Source organism: Podarcis raffonei, chromosome 4 (genome assembly GCF_027172205.1).
Source record: "Podarcis raffonei isolate rPodRaf1 chromosome 4, rPodRaf1.pri, whole genome shotgun sequence".
Taxonomy (NCBI): domain Eukaryota; kingdom Metazoa; phylum Chordata; class Lepidosauria; order Squamata; family Lacertidae; genus Podarcis; species Podarcis raffonei.
In genome coordinates, this window is record NC_070605.1 from 96,082,785 (window position 1) to 96,103,497 (window position 20,713).

General features: G+C 40.5%; 1 protein-coding gene across 3 annotated transcripts in view; it reads right to left on the minus strand.

Moving 5' to 3' along the window:
* Positions 1-20,713, minus strand: part of UGGT2 (UDP-glucose glycoprotein glucosyltransferase 2) — a 76,288-nt gene that overhangs the window by 3,363 nt on the left and 52,212 nt on the right. For 2 of the 3 annotated variants that reach the window (XM_053384579.1, XM_053384580.1), the window contains 15 exons: positions 20,555-20,686; positions 18,932-19,059; positions 18,569-18,664; positions 17,408-17,513; positions 16,442-16,521; positions 15,095-15,284; positions 12,490-12,648; positions 10,983-11,068; positions 5,485-5,569; positions 5,021-5,100; positions 4,003-4,101; positions 3,631-3,715; positions 1,486-1,668; positions 483-643; positions 102-216 (listed from right to left, as the gene is read on the minus strand). In XM_053384579.1, the coding sequence (XP_053240554.1) occupies positions 102-216; positions 483-643; positions 1,486-1,668; positions 3,631-3,715; positions 4,003-4,101; positions 5,021-5,100; positions 5,485-5,569; positions 10,983-11,068; positions 12,490-12,648; positions 15,095-15,284; positions 16,442-16,521; positions 17,408-17,513; positions 18,569-18,664; positions 18,932-19,059; positions 20,555-20,686 (1,785 nt within the window). Of the gene's footprint in view, positions 1-101; positions 217-482; positions 644-1,485; positions 1,669-3,630; positions 3,716-4,002; positions 4,102-5,020; positions 5,101-5,484; positions 5,570-10,982; positions 11,069-12,489; positions 12,649-15,094; positions 15,285-16,441; positions 16,522-17,407; positions 17,514-18,568; positions 18,665-18,931; positions 19,060-20,554; positions 20,687-20,713 lie in introns of those variants that run through there. The other variant, XM_053384581.1, reaches the window with a different exon arrangement.

A 20,713-nucleotide genomic window follows, 5' to 3' on the forward strand; every position in this document is an offset into this window, starting at 1 on the left:
AAGGGGTGTATTTTCTTTCCTTGACACTGCTACTGTCACTGTAGCAAGAGCAAGCGAGACAATAGTTTTGTGACATACATACACCACTAGTTGCAGCATACCTGGTCTAGGTTGGATAAACTGCCTGGATCCTTACTAAGGGCTTGGTATTGACCTCTAAGTCTGTCTCCTGCAGCAATCTTCCGGAACCTCTTCAGATCCACAACATACAAAGCACTATAAAAACGACAAGTTTTAGAGCAATGTATTAAAGTCACATTTCTTTGTATCCAAAAGAAGTGTAAACATGATGCCAAAATAAGGTCTCAACACATAAAAAGAACCCATAGAGGTTCCATGCTTTGTCTATATGTACTTCAGGATATCCTGCTTAGTGAATTATTCAATAGAGAACTTTGGCATAAAAAATGTTTTAACTAATTTCTACATACAATAAAAAGGAGGTTGCAGAGAAGAGAGATTGGGTTGTTTAGTTCTCCTACCTAATGTGGTACTTCCTTTTTCCAAGATGTGAAGCCCAATAGCCTGACTTCCAGAAACGGTAGCCATCCATTTCTGGACGGCTATCACAGAAGGGAGTATAGCCATAGGGTGCTCCTTTCAAATCTATATCTCGGAGTTCTTTCAAGTCGCTTCTTACGATCTAAACAGTAGGAGAGAGAGAGAGGATGATGTAACGCCTACACTCTATATGATGTCATGGAATGCATGGCCAATTAAAGATTGGAAGCAGAGTGCTGGGAAAGAGTAAAGCGAGGCAGGAGGCCAGCTGTGATAACTGCGGGTGGGGAGAGGAAAAGCTGAACAGAGACCTAAGGGGGAGGGGGGGAGGAGAAGTTGGCTTTTTAAGTGTTTCAAAGCTTTCTTCACCCATCTCATCAGCACATCACTGAGAACTGAACTACCATACTCCATACGTTGAACACACATCTCTGGCACAGGTAACAGGAATCAAAACCATTATGGAATGCAGTTCCATCCCAGCTCCCAGTTGAAAGAGGATGCCTAGCGTGACCCTAGCAATGCCAAGGCCCACTTGGGGTGAAAACGTTACAAGCAGAGCTTTTCATCAGAAATGGTGTCACGAATGCTATATCCTTGATGGCAATGACTTCCCGGCCAAGTGTACAGAGCTGGGAACCCGCAATCAACAATGTAACATGGGAAAGATTTTACCTGAACTCCAATACTCAAGTGGGGGTTGCACTTTCAAAAGCTCTTCCACAAAACCTCATCCAGGAGAAGGATTACGTTTCTGAATCTTCTCCGGGATGTGCTAGTTCTGTCTGTGCATCAAAGGAAGCATTCAAAGGTGCCCACTCAATGGACTAAAATGGTACAATCTAGGGTTAAACTTTAACCAAGCGAAACTGCAGTTCTGGCCTGAAGCACAACATTCAGGCATATCAGGGACATGCTGAACCCATGCATACAAGAACAGTCTTAGATGCATACTGTGCTTCCTTAAAAACTAGACTTTTTTACCTGATCAGCATCAACAAATATGATTTTGTCCACAGCCAACGGGAAGAGAACATCCAGAAAAAGAATTTTGTAACCCCAGATGATTCTTTGCTTTTCTTCCTGTTGATGAAGCCAGTGGGGCCATTTGTACTGCACAAGTTCATACTGGAATCCGTATTTGTTTGCCATGTGAGGGATAACTTTCTACAAGATAAAAAGACAGAAAGAAAGTTGCACACATGCTGTTGCCAAAAAAACTTGTCAAGGTCACATGGGAAACTTGAGGCAAGCACTACTTCCAATACAATTCCCAGCTTCACATTTTCCCTGGGGATGTCTAAATCAAGGCTGGCCTACTTCTTAGCAGCCATTCCATCCCAAACACCAGTCAGAGAACAATCCAACCCCCATTCAGATGGTCAACATCTTGTGATAAACTTGGCAATCTCCCAACAGTACATGCTTCCCAAGTATGGTACACATGACCTCAGATTTGCCTGGATGTGAGGTTTGAGTAAAAAACACTGTAGAATTGCAGGTGGAAAGTCAATTTATGAAACAATGCAACTGTTTGACATGAAGATTATTGTAAGAAATGTTTGAAAAAATTAACAAAAAACTGACAGAGCAGAATTAATGTGCTTCCTGAAATATCCTTTCAGGAACCAGTCTGACACATGACATTTTGTCTTTCCACGGGCAATATAATAAGGTTCACATCAAGTCTTACCACTTCTTTTATTTAGAAGTCGAAAAGCATCTTCTTTTTCTAACCAGACCTTGAGGATCATTTGGGCATGTGAGATAAAGCTACATTGGGCGTGGGGCAGAATTAGCCTGTGGGCAGCCAGTTGTCATTCTCCGATTTCAAGACCGTTATTCTCAACTGGAATTGCTCCTCTTTCTAAATCATTGAAGGGCTCGACCTAATATTAGTACAGTCCAGGTGCCGATGGGTGGCACCAAGGTGTTAGACGATGTGCTGCGTGGCTGCCCAGCATCCCTTAAGTTAGCCTGCTGCTCTCAGGTGTGGCAGTAGACACTGTTCCTGTCACCACTGTTGAAATAAGATTCCGATGTCTACCTGGTTGACTTCTGCATATGTGGTATGGTGGGGTGGATGTGGGGGGAGGATAAATGCCTAGTGTTTGGGAAATTATATATAATGAAATGAAAAGGGTGTTTAAAATAACCTTTGTAAAAAAACAAAACCCAGAAGCTTTTCTTTTGGGAATTATAGGGACAGACCTACCTAAATGTATAGAAATTTATTTATGTATACTACTACAGTGGCAAGAATATTACTTGCCCCAAAATGGAAAGAAGCAGAAGTCCCAGCAGAGGAAGAATGGATACAAAAACTTATGGAATATGCAGAAATGGTAAAACTTACCAGAAGAAGAAGAAATTAAGATAACATTTTTTATATATATAAAAGAATACAGATAAATTATAAACAGATAAAAACACTGACAGGATTATTGTTATAACCTGCAGTTTCATAAGAGTATATATTTAAAAGAGATGAATAAATGAGCAAATTCAGTTAATTTGGATATGCAGAAGATATTAAAAACAAATTTACGGAACTGCAGAAAGAGGGGGAAGGAAGTTTTGAAATGTCAAAATAATTGTAAAATTAGTGAAATGTATAAAATTAGTGAAATGTATAAACTTGAAAAGTACAAAATAAAAATACATAAAACCTTTTTCTGAAAAAAAGCCTAGTGTTAACTGCACTTAGCTACGATGTTGATGTAGCCCTTAACTGTGACCGAAGGGAACATTTGTGATTCCACGGCTCAATCTTAAACTGCAGTTCAGGCATCGGCTTATTATGTAATAAGTGGCCCTGATCCATCCTTTCCTGCTCTATAGTTAGGAATCATAGAAGAACCAGATCTTATTAGCTGCAATGAGACACTTTCAAGTTACCAAACCTTTTGTGAAATAAAGCTGCTCAGAACTGGATTTTAATCAAGACAGAGTTTTAAAAGTTACAAATTGACCTGACAGAATTGAAAGCACAGACAATGATGACGAATGTCTCTCTCAAAGGCCATCTAGACAAAGTTGAAAAATGACATCTTTCTGCTAACAAGAGCCTGCTATTATTTTCATGGCTCACAAAAGTTTTTAACTTAACAGGGAGATAAGTGTACTTACTTTAAATGTTGGTGACAGATAATTTTTCAGAAACCAAAATTTAACCGGTGTCTTGGTGTGGCGCAGAACTGAGAGCATCATTATTCTGGAGAGGGGAAAAAATCTCATCAGTTAACATATTAGAATATGCACAGCAAAACATTGCCACAGAGATGCCGGAAGGTAACTTTATATTTGAGATCTTTACAACTGGAAATAAAATATCCAGTAACAAGCCTCTTAAACTACACATGTCTTGCTTATACTGCTCATCCAACCTGCCCCCAGCACTCAAAAGCTCAATGTTAAATACTTCACTCCACTTTCAAAGTTAAAATACAGAGGAAAAACACAATCCTATCCTAAAATACAACAATGAAAAGAATCAGTTACCTTAAAAACCGTTCGTACAAATGGCCGGAAGCAACAGAAAAGATATTTAACATATCCATTTTCTTTTCGTTTTCTGCTTTTTGAGTCCCTCCTGTAGAACTTCAAAAAGAGCATTATTCAGCTGGCATTTAAAAGTGAACATCAAGACAAAAGAAGAAGAAAAAGGAGGAAGGCGCAAGAGCCCAGAGAAGTCTGCAGAACAGCCCCAAGACATGGCCCTTCTCGGTTGTGTTGCCCAAACCATGCAATAATATCGCCAGGGGAGGACTCGGCTGCTGCTGAATTTAACATATTTTCAGTACCATGTGAACAAAATTATTATTTGTCCAGGACTTTTTAATTTTATTGAATATGTTTTTATCCCTTCTTTCCTCCAAGGTACCCTCACAAAAAAAAACCATGTGAAGTAGGTTAGGTTGAGAGGTTGTAACTGCCCAAGGCCACTCGATGAAATTCATGGCCAAGTGGCAATTTGAACCTCGTTCTCCTGCCCCAATCCTAACCACCTCTAGCACCTTGGCTCTCTTTTTAATTTTTCACATTTTAAAACTGTTCTTTCTTTCCTGTTCTGGCTGAAAGTAATACACTCTGGCTGCTCTGCTCATTTTAATGTCCCTGTGTTATCATTCTGCCCATTCAAAAATCTTTGCTACTTGTTCTGGGAGCCTGAAGAATGGAGTAATAAATGCCCCTAATAATGTCCACAGTGAAGAAACTTTCTGCATCAGTTGTTCCTAATAAAATTGGTATTGTACTATGCATTGCTGCTTTTGAAGATATGCATGATCAACAAAACTGCCTGTATTTCTGGACTTTTCCTGGGAGGGAGGCAATGACTATGGGGACCATCATGGTAAATTTCAACACTGCAAAATGCAACACTACATTGCTGAACATAAAATAATGTTTAACATCTTCATTGAGGAAGGCCCAGTTTCTTCTAAGTAATCAGCCTTCAATTCCCCAAAAAGGAAAATCAAATGTGCTGGTTTGCCCGAATGCAAACAAGCCAGTTTACCTAATCATGAAATCTTCCTCTTCTTCCGCTGCCCCATCACTCAAGAGGCTTTCATGAATTTCATCAGGTTTTTTCTGCACCTACACATGAGAACAAATTGAGTTGTCAGCAGACATCACCCACCAGGCACCATTACAGTTGGTTTTCGAACTGCTCAATTTTCGAATGTTTTGGCTCCCCAACGCCGCAAACCTGGAAGTGACTGTTCTGGTTTGCAAACATATTTGGAACCCGGATGTCTGATGGTGCTTCCGCGGCTTCCAATTGGCTGTAGGAGCTTCGTGCAGCCAATCAGAAGCCGCGCTTTGGTTTCCAAATGTTTTGGAAGTCAAATGGACTTCCGGAATGGCTTCTGTTCAACTTCCAAGGTACGACTGTACTAAGTTCCATGCCAAACTAACCTCACAGAAAAGAAAGAAATGAAACATAAAATTGTTCCCATAAGGTTTTATTAGCATACATACCTGGACTCTGATGATTTTGCTGCTGAAACTATTTAGTACCACAACAACCTCTTCTGAAACTTCAGAAGAATCAGTTCCTTCATGCCTAGGAGGAGGGAAAAGTTAAGTTATTTTAACTTCAGATTAGAAAAAAACCCACTTCTTTTTTAATCACAACATAAAGAAGTAGAATGTTTTGCTCAGATGAGAATGAAAACTGCCTGTTCACAGCATGGTTTGTACCAGCTTACTAATTTAGGAAGTTTTCCACATTTATATGCTTCCAGCAGAGGCTGCTGGCGGAAGGATAAATTTTGGGGGAAGGTCATATCAATTTAGCAAGCAAGTTGGTTCAACAAAGCATAAATCAATACGGTGCTATTATGCTCAACAGCTGAGTTCCAGAGCTAAAGTCTATCTACTGGAGGCCACCTGGCACGAAAACCCATGCTTGAGCTATCAGTTATCCACAAGCTACAGGCTCAGCGTCTTTAAAAGCTAATTCTAAATGCAAAATATGCAGTTGTACCTTCATTGAATGAATAATCCTAATCACACTGGAAAGCAAAAAGTGGCTATTTGGAAAACTCCTGTTGCCAAGTCTCTGAAGCCTAGTTGCCAATACCAATCTCTCCCCTCGAGAAACTCTGCATGCAAAAGACTGGCTTCTTGCACAAAAGACAACTTACTGATTCAGCTTCAGTAGAGCCCCCACTCCGCTTAAGGCATTCTTAGAAAAGAAGCCAAAAACTATCTGGTAATCTCTTGCAAATATCTGGGCCCTTCTCAGCAAGCCTTCAGAATGATTCTTCCTAAGGCAAGCATGTCTAGAATATCACCAACAGACACACCGCAAAAGATGTCAAAACCAGCTTTAAGACATTGACTAACAGCCAGAAACACTTCTTACAATAAAGGCAACTTCTCCTGTTGTTGTAATCTATTGGCAATTGTATCCGACGTCACTCTGTTTTAGGAAGCAAGACAAGCTGCAGACCGGACAAACATAAACAGACAACATTTTGTTTATTTGCCCCCCAATGTAGATATTCCAGTATGGTTAGTTTGCTTAGTTGCCAAACCAAGATTTATAGTTCTGTATGGCTAGTTTGCTTAGTTGCCAAACCAAGATTTATAGTTCTGTAGGGAAAGGAACAGACAAGCATTCCTAACCACTACACCTGGAATTCATTCATTTTATTTGTATGTGGCTTTTCCACACACACACACACACACACACACACACACACACACACCATATTCAAAGTAGCTTAAAACATAGTAACAGGATGCATTTCAAGCAAACACTACAAAACAATTTCATAACACAGCATAAATAGCATAGTAACAAACTATAATTTTGATTACATATTTTGTGATTTTATATTTTGATTTTGTTTTAAACCAGTGGGTATTGCCCCCTTGATATTGAGGGACGATTTCCAATCATCGTGGGAAAGGGAGGTCATTAACGAGGTTCAATCCTGCGGACTGTCTCACCTTTACTTTGAGCCTATGACGTACAATCAAGCTAGAGCTGTGATCTCCCGGAGACTGAGTGACATTGCCAGACAAGAGGACATAGCCCTGGTAAAACCAGGGATGTTCCTAGGGGACCAGATTTATCGGACCATACCAGCCCCCTACCTTGCAGAAATCCACTATGTTGAATACCGCAGACTTCTTACAGCGGCTAGATTAAATGTCCTTGACTCTGCGATATTGTGGGGAAGGTACAGGGAGGTACCATACGCCCAGAGAACCTGTCATTGTGCCATGGGTGTGGTTGAGTCCACCGAACACATTCTCTTGACTTGCCCTTCTTATGCAGAGCTTAGACAAAATTTTATAGACCCACACCTATGTCAATTTAGCTTCCTACCCAGAGAAAACCAGGTTTTACACTTGCTGAACAATGTCACTAGAGCTATACCTTCCTTGGCGGCCAAATTTCTTTTTTCAGCTTTTAAGCGTCGCAAGACTATAATTGACTGTATTGATATGGGGCTATCTGTTTAGCCCATTTTAGTGTTGGCTAAGTTCTAAAATCTTCCTGGATGTTTTAACTGTGTATTGACAAATGTACTTTTTTCTGACTGACGGTCGAATAAAAGGTTGATGATGATGTCCAAACGACCTAAGATCCTGGTGTTCCTTCAGTTTAAGCACCCATTTTTATTTTGTTCCTTAGGTAGTCAATGTCAGCACTGAAGGTAAATATTCATGTCATCAGCTGGGGTCCCGGGTGTGGTAACAAAAAGAGACAAAAATACCCCTTCCCCAATGAATTCAATTTATGAATTCATATTATTTGTACAGCCTTCAATTTGAGAACAACAATATGGTATTTCCTTCTAAAATCTTACCACTTTTTAAACGTTCAATCATTTATAACACTGAGCTTAAGAGAGCTGCATTACTTTTGGAAAGGAGCATTGCTTGATTACAGAGCATCACTGTCAAAGGGTTCGCTTATTTTTAAACATCTTTTAAACAATAGCAGGTTCACTTATTTTAAAAATCCATTAAAAAGCTTGGGGCTGAAATGAGAGATGGAACACAACACCACCCACGTCTCTTGATTAATGTAATATCAACACATATTTCAGGAAACCTTCCCAGCTTTAAGATAAATTGCTCAGAATCTGGATTTCAGAAACCTCGGTTTATTGCTTTATTTTATTTTCCAAGCCAGCATCCTTCATACAATTACCTGAAAGTAAGACCCATTGAACACAGTGGAACTTACTTCTGAGTAGACACATATTTACAGTCTTTCATTATTAGAGCATTTTTATCCTACTCTTCTAGTACAAATGTACAAAACAATAAAAAGCTATCAATAGACAGGGTCAAGATTTAAACAACAATAATAGGGTTGCCATATTTCACAAAGTATAAACCAGGAAACCCCAAAAGTTTTTTTGTTTTTTTTTACAAAAGTGCCAATTGACTTGCCTAAGACAGGACAATAATAAGGAACAAATTTACATATGTAGGGATATCAATTTAAAGAATGAGCACTTTAATCTCTATTTTTTTTTTTTATAATATTTTTTATTACGTTTCTTTCCAAATTTTATACATTACAAACAAATAAGGAGTTTACAAGAAACCATTTTTTTTTTTTTTTTAACAAAAATCCCAACTTGGACTTCCCCACCCCTTCCGATTCTGCGTTCTTTATATTAACAATGTCAGCAATTTGTTACCTTATGTCATACCTTATTGTAACTTTACATGTTATGTATCTATATTCAATGTATTATGTCACAATTTTTATACCTTTAAAATAAACGTAACATGTTCAATTTCATATTATCTCCTTTTCTCTTTTATCACTTAGTTTACTATTTACTTAATCATAATTGCTAAAGCGTATCATTTCCAAATCATGCACCGTCTTAAGATTCATACAGTTTGTAATACTTTTGCAAGTAGTCTTTAAACTTTTTCCAGTCCACCTCAATTGTTTCTACATCCAAATCTCGGATTCTGCTGGTCAGTTCAGCTATCTCCATGTAGTCCATCAACTGCATCTGCCATTCCTCCAGCGTGGGTAAATCTTGTGTCTTCCAGTTCTTTGCGATGAGTATTCTTGCTGCTGTACTAGCATACATAAACAAAGTTCTGTCCTTCTTTAACACTTTCTGGTCTACCATGCCCAACAGGAAGGCCTCTGGTTTCTTGGGAAAGGTATACCTAAATACCTTTTTCAACTCATTGTAAATCATTTCCCAGAAAGCCTTAACCTTTGGGCATGTCCACCAGAGGTGAAAGAAAGTCCCCTCTGCTTCCTTACACTTCCAACATTTATTGTCAGACAGGTGATGTATCTTAGCTAACTTGACTGGGGTCATGTACCACCGGTATATCATTTTCATAATGTTTTCCTTCAAGGCCGTACTGGCCGTGAATTTCATTCCGGTGTTCCATAACCTTTCCCAGTCTTCAAACATAATGTTGTGTCCAACATCCTGTGCCCATTTAATCATAGCAGATTTAACTGTCTCATCCTGTAAATTCCACATAAGCAGCAAGTTATACATTCTAGATAACAGCTTTGTCTTTGGTTCTAACAATTCTGTCTCTAGTTTCGACTTTTCCACCTGGAAACCAACTTTTTTGTCCATTTTGAAAACCTCTTGAATTTGAGCATAATGTAGCCAATCTCGCACCTTATTTTTTAGTTTGTCCTGGCTCTGCAACTTCCAATTGTCTCCAATTTTTTCAGTCAATTCCCAATATTTCGGCCAATAGGCCTCCATATTGGGTCTTTTTCGGGCCTTGGCCTCCACTGGTGATAGCCACCTCGGAGTTTTACTCTCTAGTAAGTCTTTATATTTCATCCAGACTGCGAAAATTGCTTTTCTGACAATGAGCACTTTAATCTCTAAATGTTATTGTAATCCCCCCTCAAACACAGAAATCTTTGATAACCATCGGCCCTCTCAGCTGAAGCCATTGTTTGAAAGACTTCTGCTTCATTTGTCAAATATTCCCAGATCACCAGCATTTGTGGAGTTCAGCAGCCCAAATGGTGCAGGCAGGAGTAAACCTGTCTCTGACCTGCAGGGTTCCTGATCCAAGCCCTGCAGTGCTTGACAGCACTATAAATAGAGAAGCACTGGATTGAACTGCAAATGAATCATAATAATTAGACTGAAATCTTGTCACTTGAGAGATGCCAAATTTAGATCTGGCGTCATCCATAGCTACGCTGCATAAGAAATTCTGGTTTACAGGTGCAGCCGCTTCAAAATGATGATCGCCATCATGAATAGTGTCACCGTAAATGTCTAAATAGCAAAGGAGCTTTTTTTAAAAAAAAAAAAGAATAATTTCAAGGAGGAGGTTAGTAACCTGAATACCAATGTATTTCTTTTTAAAATAACAGATCGTTTAGTGAATCCAGAAACCAGCCCACTGTTATGTTTAATTCCAACAAATTCTATTGGATTTAGTGCACTTCTTTGTCAATTGCATGTGCTTTAAATAATAAGCCCAAATTCTGTACCAAGAAAAGCTGAACTCTGCAACATAAAATAAACGAGTAAGCAAATCTGCATATGTTTGTTTCTTTTAATTTACCCCATTTCTGAAATTATCTTTCCTTATTTAAAAAAACGAGGATGCTAAGGATGTTAAACTCCCTGTTTATACCCGTTACGGAATTTTTATTCCTGTGATTTTAAACCTTTTTGCAGTAAGACACTGTACTCATGTAACATTCCTAAGTCTTGTAGCCTGGGACTGTACTGTTAAGACTGCCAAATTCCCAATTCAGATGAAGTGAGAAGAATGTGAATTCTTCCAAAGGCTTCTCTTTGAAACAGGACAGTTTGGTGAACGTCATTCCTTCAGAAGAAGCAAGGAGCAAGCAAGGTTCGTCAAAACACCTAGTCAGACTGTGCTGTTGCAAACAGTAGAATGAACAGAGTTGTGTTGATGCCTGAATGTTTCTCTGCAGCAATTCCAGCGACCGCCACACTATTAGCAAATTTCATGTTATGACTTACCTATATATTTGGTAGATTTCTTCGGATCTTCCTTCACGTAGTCTCAAAATCCAAGCACCTGGATTTGCTTTCAACTGAAAATAACCCTACAAAGGAGGAAAACAAAACAAAATGAAAATATTGCTTTGAAAGCAGGAGGGTGGAACACTTTCTTTGTAAACAGTGGCTGTGTTCTACAAAGCCTAGCCTGCCCCCAGATTTGCCTGTTCTTCTTCCCCAAGTGTAGTCCCGGAAGCAGAGTTTGGAAACTCACTTCTATTTTAGTTGGCCTGCAGCCAGTCATATTGTCTAAATCTGACAAACAGTGGTTATAGTTTTTGGAAGAAGCCAACTTCAAACTATGGTTGATCAAGCTGGTTTGTTTTAAATAAACCAGTGTTAACATTAATCATAGCCCCTTTATAGATGTGGTTATACAATAGAACTGTAAAGATCACTTAGAACAGGCATGGCCAAACTTGGCCCTCCAGATGTTTTGGGACTACAACTCCCATCATCCCTAGCTAACAGGAGCAGTGGTCAGGGATGATGGGAATTGCAGTCCCAAAACATCTGGAGGGCCAAGTTTGGCAATGCTGACTTAGAACCTTTGGGAAATTCTACTCATGGCACCACATCCTACATAATATCATGGGATAGTGACCTGAAAACAGAGCATTTTTCTGCTACTGCCCCTGTGTTTGCATGTAGAATGAGTCTGTAGGAACCTCAAGCTCATGAAATCCTTGATTCCTTAAAAAAAAAAAATCTGCTGGTGCAACCACAAACAGAAGATTAAAAGCTTCCATTCCATTTTTTATTAAATAGTTTAGTGTTGGGTCATAGGATCACAGAATTGTAGAGTTCAAATGGACACCAAGGGTCATCCACTGCAATGCAGGATCTATATTCTAAACCAGGGGTCAGCAAACTTTTTCAGCAGGGGGCCAGCCCACTGTCCCTCAGACCTTGTGGGGGACTGGACTATATTTTGAAGGGGGGGGATGAACAAATTCCTATGCCCCACAAATAACTCATGTAAAAAAACCAGGCAGGCCCCACAAATAACCCAGAGAGGCGTTTTAAATAAAAGGACACATTCCAGTCATGTAAAAGCATGCTGGTTCCTGGACCGTCCACGGGCCAGATTTAGAAGGCGATTGGGCCGGATCCGGCCCCCGGGCCTTAGTTTGCCTACCCATTTCCTAAACTTTGGTCACACTTAAGTATAGCTCACAAAAACATGACATAATAATGTTAGGAAGTTGGCTTGTTTTAATAAACCATAGTTAAGATTAACAGCAGTCTGTTTGTGTTCAGATGCAACACTAAGCTGTAGTAAGTCAAAAGCCGAAGCAAAATCTTCAGCTTGTCTGAAACAGCCATATGTACCGTTATAATTAACCATCATTTCTGGGCCCAAAAGAATCAAAGAATCAAATAATAATGGGCCAGTTGTGTTTAGGTAGGCAATAATAAGCATTTGGTCAAATAGAGTATTCCATCGCCAGGCTTAGCCAGAACCTACCAGATTGGCCATCACAATGGTATCAACTTTAACAGGATTTTTCCTAGTTCCCAAAGTGAACTGCAGTCCGTGAGTCGGCTGTCTAGTGGCTACATCAAAACAATGTCCTTCAAGCAACAAATACTCCAGCTCATACTCTGCAGAAACAACACTCTCAACCTGTGAAAATGCACAATTTCATTGGTTTAGAATTCCAGAAATTAGGGAGTGGGAGGCATATACGGATAGTCAAACATTGTGGCTATGGACCTGCACAGAAGGCTCAATCTTACTGAATGCATTAGACCTGATTCAACCTTGCTTCCACTGTATTTAAGCTCTGTCCTTTCTAATAAGGCAGAAGGAGGGGAAAGGGTCCCTTCCCCCAGCTGTCCAAGAATTAATTAATTTTGCAGCAGCTACGATTTCAACTGACATTCAGTTTTTTACCCAGAATTCATTATGCTTCTTTTAGGGAGTTTGCTTCTCTTAAGAAGCTAGGAACATGGGGTGCCGCCGTATATAGTGGTACCTTGGTTCTCAAATGCCTTGGTTCCCAAATACCGAAAACCCAGAAGTGTTCTGGTTTTCGAACATTTTTCAGAAGCTTAACATTTGATGCGACTGTCAGCTATTGTTTCCAAGGTGCCTGCACCAATCAGAAGCTGCGCCTTGATTTTTGAACATTTCAGAAGTCGAATGGACTTCAGGAACGGATTAAGTTTGGTGCATTTGTTTTTGCCATTTATTTTGCATTTTTGTTTTTGAGGCTTTTTTGGTTAATTTGTTTTTGTGACTGTGGAACCCAGTTCAGCTACTGGTTGATTGATTGTGCGGAAATGGATAAAAGCCCCCCATCCAAACAATGACTATCATCAGAGCAGGTAAGAAAAAAAATGTAATTTTTATTTTTATCATATACAATACTGCCTTATTTATTTTATACTACAGTACATTGATTGCTTTCATTTTATGGATCAATGGTCTTGTTAAGATAGCAAAATTCATGTTAAATTGTTGTTTTAGGGGTTGTTTTTTAAAGTCTAGAACAGATTAATCTGTTTTGCATTACTTTCTATGGGAAAGTGCGCCTTGGTTTTGGAACGCTTTGGTTTTGGAACGGAATTCCAAAATGGATTAAGTTTGAGAACCAAGGTACCACTGTACTGAGGCAGACCATTGGTTCATCTAAATCAGTATTCTCTACACTGACTGGTAGAAGCTCTCCAGGACTTCTAGACAGAGTTGTCTACCAGGGGATGCTACCTGGAGATGCTAGGAAACTACTACTACTAAGGGCCATTCCTCTACTGCTTTTTGGCACTGTATGCCAATGCAGCAAATTTCAGTGGTAGCTTTCCTTATTTACTACTCTTCGTCCAAATATATTAAAAATGAATTGCACAACAGGGCTGACTCCATGATCTTCAGGGTTCCCAGATAGAAAATGTTAGCTTTATTGTTTTAGACCTAGATGGACCCTGCCTAAAAAGTGATTAATCCAAAATCCCCTGTCACGTTTTCATTTTGGTGGGGCCCTAAGCTAGTCCAAGTATTTGTAAATACCTAAGCTTGTTAGCCATTAGTGGCTAGACAGTTAGGATGAGGAAGCTACGGTACTCTCACAAAATTATTGAATACAAAAATACTCATCCTTAGGCAAAAATAAACCCACGCCAAAATAATGGAAACAAAGCAATGTTCTTTGTAATATAAGGAGAGGCAAAATACATAAATGTGTGTAACTCAGCAGGACTCCTGGTTTATTGCCACCAACTCGTTCTACCACCAATACAAAACTTCTTATACTGTCAGGCAAGTGTTTCAAAAACAGTCTATGATAAGCTATAGAAAAACAGACCCAGAATTTACACCGTAAAGGCATACAGTGCAACTGCAAACCTTTAGGTATGCTGTAAAGATGTCTGAAAATAGAACAATTCACTATTTAAAAACATTCACACATCAAGTTATGTCTTCTGCTCCTTCTTGGTTAGTACACATTCAAAAAACTTCTTTTGTCACTAAATCTACCTGATTTATCTATCTGATTGTAAATGTATCTGAAACAGGGCAAACATTTATCATGTTATTTTTCTTGAGGCATTTTTTGCCTGCAGGTCCTAAAGAAAACACAAATCCTGAATGTTTTTGTAAAGGGAGGGGAGAATTATTAATATGTCAGTCATAAAGGTAAAGGTAAAGGTACCCCTGCCCGTACGGGCCAGTCTTGCCAGACTCTAGGGTTGTGCGCCCATCTCACTCTATAGGCCGGGGGGCCAGCACTGTCCGGAGACACTTCTGGGTCAAGTGGCCAGCGTGACAAGCTGCATCTGGCAAGCCAGCGCAGCACACGGAACGCCGTTTACCTTCCCGCTAGTAAGCGGTCCCTATTTATCTACTTGCACCCGGGGGTGCTTTCGAACTGCTAGGTTGGCAGGCGCTGGGACCGAGCAACAGGAGCGCACCCTGCCGCGGGGATTCGAACCGCCGACCTTTCGATCGGCAAGTCCTAGGCGCTGAGGCTTTAACCCACAGCGCCACCCGTGTCCCACAGCGCCACCCGCGTCCCATGCATCATGCATTTGTGCAATTCCTACGCATACATTTAGAAAACAGTACTTACATCTTTCAAATAAATGTTATCAAGGTCATAAGAACTGTTCACCGCTTCAACCAGCCAGCTTTCTGGAGTGATCATGTTGAGGGTCAGGAGAGGGGATTCTGGCATTTCAAAGAAGTTTGCTCCCGGTGCGAGAGGAAAGGAACCACTGGCTCCTGAAACAAGTTCGGACTCCAGAACAAAACGATAAAAACTACAGCAAGGATACAAATGTCAGCGTTAAAGGGAAAAGAGCAGAAAAGGAAGGGCAAGATGCAACTGAAAAGTTTGCATAACAACTTTTTTAAAACACCTTCGAATCCTCTGATCCTATTTTATACATTCATCATTGCCGAGCACGCAAATGCTGCTATTTTTGAAGCAGCTAATCCACACGCGACAAGACAGTGTAGGAGATCTTTCACACCCTTTCTTTATTTTTAATTTCCACAGGCTTTATAGTTCTTCTAGCTCAGGTCGGATTCCTGTGCCACAATTACCAGCCGAGCCCTCAACAAACACATTCTCTTCACTGTCAACACGTGCCAAGAACGCGGCCGGTGTTACCAGCCCTTTGAAAAACAGAACACGCAGCTCAGGACGCCAGCATTAGCCAGCTGAATGCGACAGCCCTATTATATAGGGCAAGTGAACAAGCCCTTCAAAAACATGAGGCACACAATGATTAATTTTCCTGCCCAGAACCCATTTTATGCCTGGGAGAAAGCAAATACAAGTCACAGAAAACTCATAATATTGTAACAAATGATCTAATTATTTTGGCAAAAGGAAAGGGCTTCCTGGCTGTTGGTTACACGGCAGAAAGCAAATACAGCAAAAATGATAAATAAATGGTAATATGATGAGCTCTGATAAGCAATTCCAATTATAAAGTGATTACAATTATAAGCTCTCTTTCTATGAGGATATACTTTGCTTAAAGGACCATTTTTCTGCATTAATACCCACTAATGTTTTATAAGCACCAGCACCAAGCGACGAGTTGCTGCATTTATGCTAAGCGTGTTTCTAACAGAGTGCAGTCAACCAATGTGCACATTTATTTAAGAATTCAGAGAAGCAGGAAGTGGGTGTTAATGCCTGGGTACATGAAAGGACTGGAAGATCAAGTATTTGTGGCAATACTTGCAAAATTACTCACAGTAATTCCAAACAGAAAGAAAGGAAGATTTGGAGAGAAGGAAAGTTGCAATCGAGAAGCAGCAGAGTGGGAAAACGTAAATGAGACTAGCAGAAGATTGTGGAATACTCACTGCCTAATGAGTAAAGTCATTAGGCAAGGCAACTACTTCTAAGTGGGAACCATATTATGGGGCACATTTCATTAATAAACTTTCATGTGCTACTTACCTTTTCAAAGGCGCCTCTGACAGCTTGAATCTACAGTTCATAAACAGCCTCAGTTTCATGTTGACAACCTGACCAAGGAACTAACAGAAACAATTCTCGTATTAACGAAATTGTTTTGTGTGGGATTTTTCCCTATCCAGAATTAAGCAAAACAATTTGCATGGGGCAACAACGTAATTCCCGACACTTTCATTGTACATATAAATTTATTTGTTTGCAACTTCTTACACCATACCCAAGTGCAACGGAAGTACTTGCATTGCCCTAAATCCACCTCAAATTGAATATTCCCCCATGCTAAATAAATAAATAATAAACATTTATACCCTGCCCATCTGGCTGGGTTTCCCCAGCCAGTCTGGGTGGATCCCAACAGAATATTAAAAACACAATAAAACATTAGACATTAAAAGCTTCCCTAAACAGGGCTGCCTTAGAAGGCAGATGCCTTAGAACAGATGCCTTAGAAGACATATGGTCTTCTAAAAGTCAGATAGATGTTTATTTCCTTGACATCTGATGGGAGGGCGTTCCACAGGGTGGGTGCCACTACTGAGAAGGCCCTCTGCCTGGTTCCCTGTAACCTCACTTTTCACACTGAGGGAACCGCCAGAAGGCCATCGGCGCTGGACCTCAGTGTCCAGGCTGAACGATATCCTTCTGGTATACTGGGCTGAGGTTGTTTAGAACTTTAAAGGTCAGCACCAACACTCTGAATTGTGCTCGGAAACGTACATATATACATAATCATCTTATGAAGGAGGTTAGCTTAAAAGAGAGAAGTGGCCCAAAGTCACCCAGTAAATTTCATGGTCAAATGAGGATTGGAAGCTGGTTCGTTCGTTCGTTCGTTCTCTCTCTCTCTCTCTCTCTCTCTCATCACCCCCCAATAGCATTCTGTACTACACAGGTCTTAACTAAATCACAAAGCTGGAATTGCGTGCAAGAAATCAATAATGATCTTACAATCAGTAAATGTGACAGCTTCTGTGCTTCTCTTGACAACGGGTCTACAATGCCAACAACGTCAAAGAAGGGTTCGCTTTTCTGCTCTGGATCTATCTTTAGTACACTATGGGGAGGAAAATACACCCAATGTTGAGCAAGGTATATAAAAGGGCAAGTATGATTTGTAGGGAGGGCATGCACTGGAATTTTATAATATAACCCTTTTGTGTTTTTAGAAAGCATGCTATGGTTCAACAGATGTCCCATCACTTCATAACACACAGCCAATGGCGGGAACTACCTCCAGAGAAAAATATTGTGTCAAGTGGAGGTTTACATTGCGCAATTACAAAGTATTTCTTGAAGTGATGGGATATGACTTAAAAACAGAACCACAATATCAACAGGTTTCCGAACTGAAGAATTTGGGACAAACTAAAGAAAGGGACTTGATCTCAGTTGCCACACACAGAATTAATAATTACAAAACAACAGAGAAATCCCCCAAACTCCAGTCATTAAGGCATGTCAGAATGTAGCAGTTTATCCATTTCTGAAAGCCAGGCTTCATAGCAGTTCTGACTGATGTGTTATCAGAACCTTTATTAAATACATCAAGTGCAACCCACAACAAAATGTTGCAGCTTGAAGTGTTCCTGTTTTAGTGTTTTGCACAGTCCGTGATCCTGTCCTTCATTCCCCCTCCCATCCAATTCCCCTGCCAATAGTTAGCCAGCATTTTATGGACTCTGATGATTATTTTTTTGCGGGGGGAGTCCCCCTTGAGGTCTATTTTACCACCAGTTTTTTACGTACTTCTACAAACCTCAGGGCTCTGATGATACCCCCCATTCCTGTGCACTGTCTTTGGGGTTTTGACCATGTGAGCCTATCTACAAATGCCTGCTCAGCAGAGATAAACGAATGCTAAAAGCAGCATCAAGAACATTTATTTTCAGCTCTGAACAATTAAATCAACTATGGTCTTAGATAGCAAGTTTTTAGACCAAGTTCTGTTCTTGGGTATATGTGTGGATTGTTCATTGCCTGTACACATAATAAATCAAGTGCTAGAAAACGTTTCATTAAGTATTGAAATATCTTACGTATCACACAGATTTCACAACGACGAATGCACTGTGGCAAAAACTAACACGCAACAATTTAGAGGCTTTTTACCTGTGCTTCTCTTTGAGAAAGTCAATATCTCGGCGGACATCACTTTTAGGCAAGGAAGAAATAAGCGCACTCACTTTCATTGCTAAATTACTGCCGCTAAAGAAAAGAAGAAAAGGTTTTTTTCTTCAAGGCAAACAATCAGCTATATTTACCCCCTAAAATATATACCAGGAAGTGTCACCATAACATTCTGAAGGCTTTCAAAAGACGTTAAAACTCAAATGCAAACTGTCAAATTGATTTAGATCTAAAGGAGTGAATGTCCAACGTCGCATTGCCTTGGCTAGTGAGGAAAGCTCTAGCTACAATCCAAGAGAACCCCACAAAAATATTTTAATATAAAAAAATTGAATGAAATATTACCGTTTACCGCCAACACCCATTTCCTTGACCAGGGCTTTGACCTTCGCTGTTGCCTTACTTAGCGTTACTTGCTCCAACAAGTCAAAGTCTTCTGCGGTCAGTTCATTTTCACGTAGAGGGCCTATTATCTGTTACAAACAAATTAAGACATTGGTGGGGATGTGGGAGGAATGCTACATTTTGCTTTTCAAGGCTTCAAACCAGCATCTGCACCTAGAATGAGCCTAGCTGCCAGTGAAGCTCAAAGTACTTGCGTGTTATATTCTGCGAAATTTGCATGCACTCTTTCATATCGTGTCTGGATGACAAAATGAGAGTGATGATGGCACTGGTGCTTCTTCCCCCTTGTCCCCTTGAAGGGCCTTTAGTGTAATGTGCTGGAGCATCATCACCCATGGGGTAGGATCCCCTGATCCATAGGCAAGAGCACACAGTGCTGCGTTGGCAGCTAGGCGGTTCACCAATACTCTGTGCAGGCCCACTCCACACTCAGGCATGGAAATATTTCCATTCTGGACAACCAAACTGGTTCAGAATCTCACTGTAGAGGGTGGCTGCATTTATTACACGATTGCTGACCTGTCAAGGTCACCACCTTCTTAGACCTACTGAATCCTCAGTGAGTATACAATTGTATCACTTCCCTGCGAAGAGGCAAGGAAGTCAGAAGTAAATGGTGCTGTGCCAGCAGCTTCCCTTTTTTATACACCATTGGGTGCTGAGACCGGATGGACTCATTCAGATGAAGGGCTTAGCTGGAGTGGGGAAGACCCATTCAAGCCCTTCTTTGTGTTCCTCCTCCGCAAGAGGTCCAGAGGGTGGCAACACAAGAACGGGGCCTTCTCTGCAGTGGCTCCCTGTCTGTGCAGTGCTCTCCCCAGCGGAGTTCGCCTGGCGCCTTCATTATACATCTTTAGGCACCATGCAAAATTGTTCCTTTTTAACCAGGCCTTTGGTTGATCTGATTGACATCCTATGCCTTTTTAAAATGTGGCTCTCTTTTTTTGGGGGGGGATGTTATTGGGTTGTTGTTTTTATTTTGATTACATATATTGTGGTTTTTATGTTGACCTTGTTCTGTGAACTGCCCTGAGACCTCTGGGTATAGGGCGGTATAGAAATTCAATAAATAAATAAAAATAAATAGGACCCCAAGCCCAAGTATAATGTGTTTGGGTGGGGAAATGGATCCAGCCAGCAGCCTGAATCCTGACCTCCCTCAACCCCTGCAGGACGTTTCAATAATGCAACTGGGGCACCAGGAGAAATGCTGTCCTTTGGGTGATTTGAAATGAAACTCTGTGAGTAAAGGCTCAGAGGTTTGCAGACACCAGCCATCAGCCGTTCAGCAGTGTCTGCTTACAGAAAGGAGCCAGATCTATACCTTCCTGCAAACCCTTATATGTGACATCAGGTGTAGGGCATGTGGGCCTGGTTTGGGGAAGATTAGGACCTTGCAGGTAAAACTATGTGCCAAATGAGGCCCACAACCAGAGGTTCCCTACTGCTGGTTTGGAATGGTGGATAAGAAGATGCCAGTGAGATGAAAAAAGAGCAAGAGCTGGGCTTTCTCGATAAGCTAAGTGAAGTCAGTCTTACAAACGAGTTTACTTCTTTACTTACCCTGCCATTACTAACAACAGCCATTTGCCCAGGAAGCAGCTTAAGAACCTCCCGACAAAACACCTGGTGAGCCTGAATCACATCGACACCTATCGTGTTGTACTTCTTCTCAAACGCATCGTTATTCATGCCCTAGAACAGAAAAGCAACAAGATGTCT